The following is a 1,929-nucleotide window of genomic DNA, read 5'->3' as shown; positions in this document are numbered from 1 at the left end:
GCTGGTTTCGAACTCCTGAGCTCAAACAATCCGCCCGCCTCGGCCTCCCAGAGAGCTAGGATTACAGGCGTGAGCCACCGCGCCCGGCCCCAGACTTTGGACCACTTCTTACAAGAAAAAATATTCAATTCTTAACAAGCTGTGGAAAACGCCTTTTGTGATTTCATCATCACTCACTCTCCAGGCTTCTTTGCTGCTGGCGTAAGCAAGCTACCCTTAAGATGGCAAAACTGTGTGGATAGTTTAGGCACATACTTTGATTAACTGTACTGCTTCTTGTTTGAGATATAATAAACTAAACTTTTGATTCTAAATTGGACATTTCATATTTAATGACCTAAAAGCTCCTCAAAGTTCAACAGACTTCTACTCTTCCCCACTTCATTCCATTCTCCAGGGAACAAATTAAATATAGCATTCTCCGGCTTAAGAACCCAACAGAACTGTCTGTCACATTCGGAATGAAAATCAAAACTCCTCTATTAGGGCCTTCTAGACCTGCATAACCTGGTAACTGCTCTCTACTGCCATCTCAGCCTCCTACTAGTTTCCCCTTCAGTTTGGCCCCACCAGCTTTCTTTCTGCTCCTTGAAAGCGCTTTCCCATCTTTGTGTTTGCTCTTCCTCCTGCCAGGAACACTCTGGCCACCTCCCTTTGATTCTGCAGGTCTCACCTTCCGTGTTACCTCCTTAGGGTGACCCTCTTTGACCACACTGCACCCATTGATTTTCTTTTAAACCTTTTTTCTTGTGCAAGTGACAAATTTTTTTTTTTTAATCATACTCTGCATGGTGCTTTTCACTATTACTGTTATCAGTTACTAGTTTCTTTTCTTTTCTTTTTTTTTGAGACAGAGTCTCACTCTGTTGCCCAGGCTAGAGTACCGTGGCGTCAGCCTAGCTCACAGCAACCTCAAACTCCTGGGCTCAAGTGATCCTCCTGCCTCAGCGTAGCTGAGTAGCTGGACTACAGGCATGAGCTACCACACCCAGCTAATTTTTTCTGTTTTAGTAGAGACGGGGTCTTGCTCTTGCTCAGACTGGTCTCGAACTCCTGAGCTCAAAGGATCCTCCCACCTCAGCCTCCCAGAGTGCTAGGATTATAGGTGTGAGCCACTTTTCCCGGCCCCAGTTACTAGTTCCTTTGTTCACCAAGGAGATATACATGGCGTAAGAGCAGGGATTTACCATCGGTTTTGTTCACTGCCATGACTCCAATGTCTGGCTCTTAGAAGACACAGGGCAGATGTCCACTGAATTAAGGGGATACGTGTCTCACTGTTTCTCACCCCCAATCATGCAGCCCCCAAGTGGGGAATGCTGCTCCCTGCCCCAGGACTTACCTTCTCGGATCCATGCAAGAAGTCATTGAGGGCCTGAGGGTCACTGGAAGAAAAAGAGCAAGAGACACTGAGGAGGTAAGGAGCTGGGGAGGGGCGGGCAGGGGAGGGTGGGGGTGGGGAGCCCATTACTCACCAAATCACGTCTAGTAAGCATCTCCCATCCTCATCATCCATCGCCACTGGATGGGGTGGGGTCAGGAAGAGGGTGAGGGAGACAAGGTTAGATTCTGCAGCTTGCCCAGCCCCCTCCCTTCAGGGGGGCCCCTTGGAGGGGTCAGAGTTTCTGTTCCCTGAGTCCATGGGGATGCATAGGGGTGAGGAGCACCTCCCAGGTGCCCTCCCAGCCAGAAACTCCTGACCGGGGACAGCTTCCTTCCCCTCCCCTCCCCCACCCATACTCCCCCAGCACCTGATGATGATGATGACGATGACAACGGTATCAACCAGGACTAAGTGAGCCCTGGTCGTGTGCTTCATACACATCTAACTAGGACCCTCACAGTATCCTGCCACCCCTGCTTTGCACATGAGCAACTGGAGACACCGAGACGGTCACTCTCCAACACGGCAGGGCCAGGCGTGAGCCC

At 50.2% G+C, this 1,929-nt stretch overlaps 1 protein-coding gene across 1 annotated transcript in view; it reads right to left on the bottom strand.

The window, feature by feature from the left end:
• The window catches only part of GLTSCR1 (glioma tumor suppressor candidate region gene 1), a 114,474-nt gene that overhangs the window by 22,460 nt on the left and 90,085 nt on the right, over window positions 1-1,929 (bottom strand). Inside the window, exons 3-4 of the mRNA XM_012653254.1 lie at window positions 1,476-1,521; window positions 1,343-1,385 (exon numbers count right to left, since the gene is read on the bottom strand). Coding sequence (XP_012508708.1) covers window positions 1,343-1,385; window positions 1,476-1,516 — 84 coding nt within the window. The 5' untranslated portion in view covers window positions 1,517-1,521. The remainder of the gene's footprint in view (window positions 1-1,342; window positions 1,386-1,475; window positions 1,522-1,929) is intronic.

The sequence above is a fragment of the Propithecus coquereli genome, unplaced genomic scaffold (genome assembly GCF_000956105.1).
Source record: "Propithecus coquereli isolate 6110/MARCELLA unplaced genomic scaffold, Pcoq_1.0 Scaffold42, whole genome shotgun sequence".
Lineage (NCBI taxonomy): Eukaryota > Metazoa > Chordata > Mammalia > Primates > Indriidae > Propithecus > Propithecus coquereli.
The sequence above is the reverse complement of the archived record's forward strand: the minus strand, read 5'-3'. Positions and strand labels throughout refer to the sequence as shown.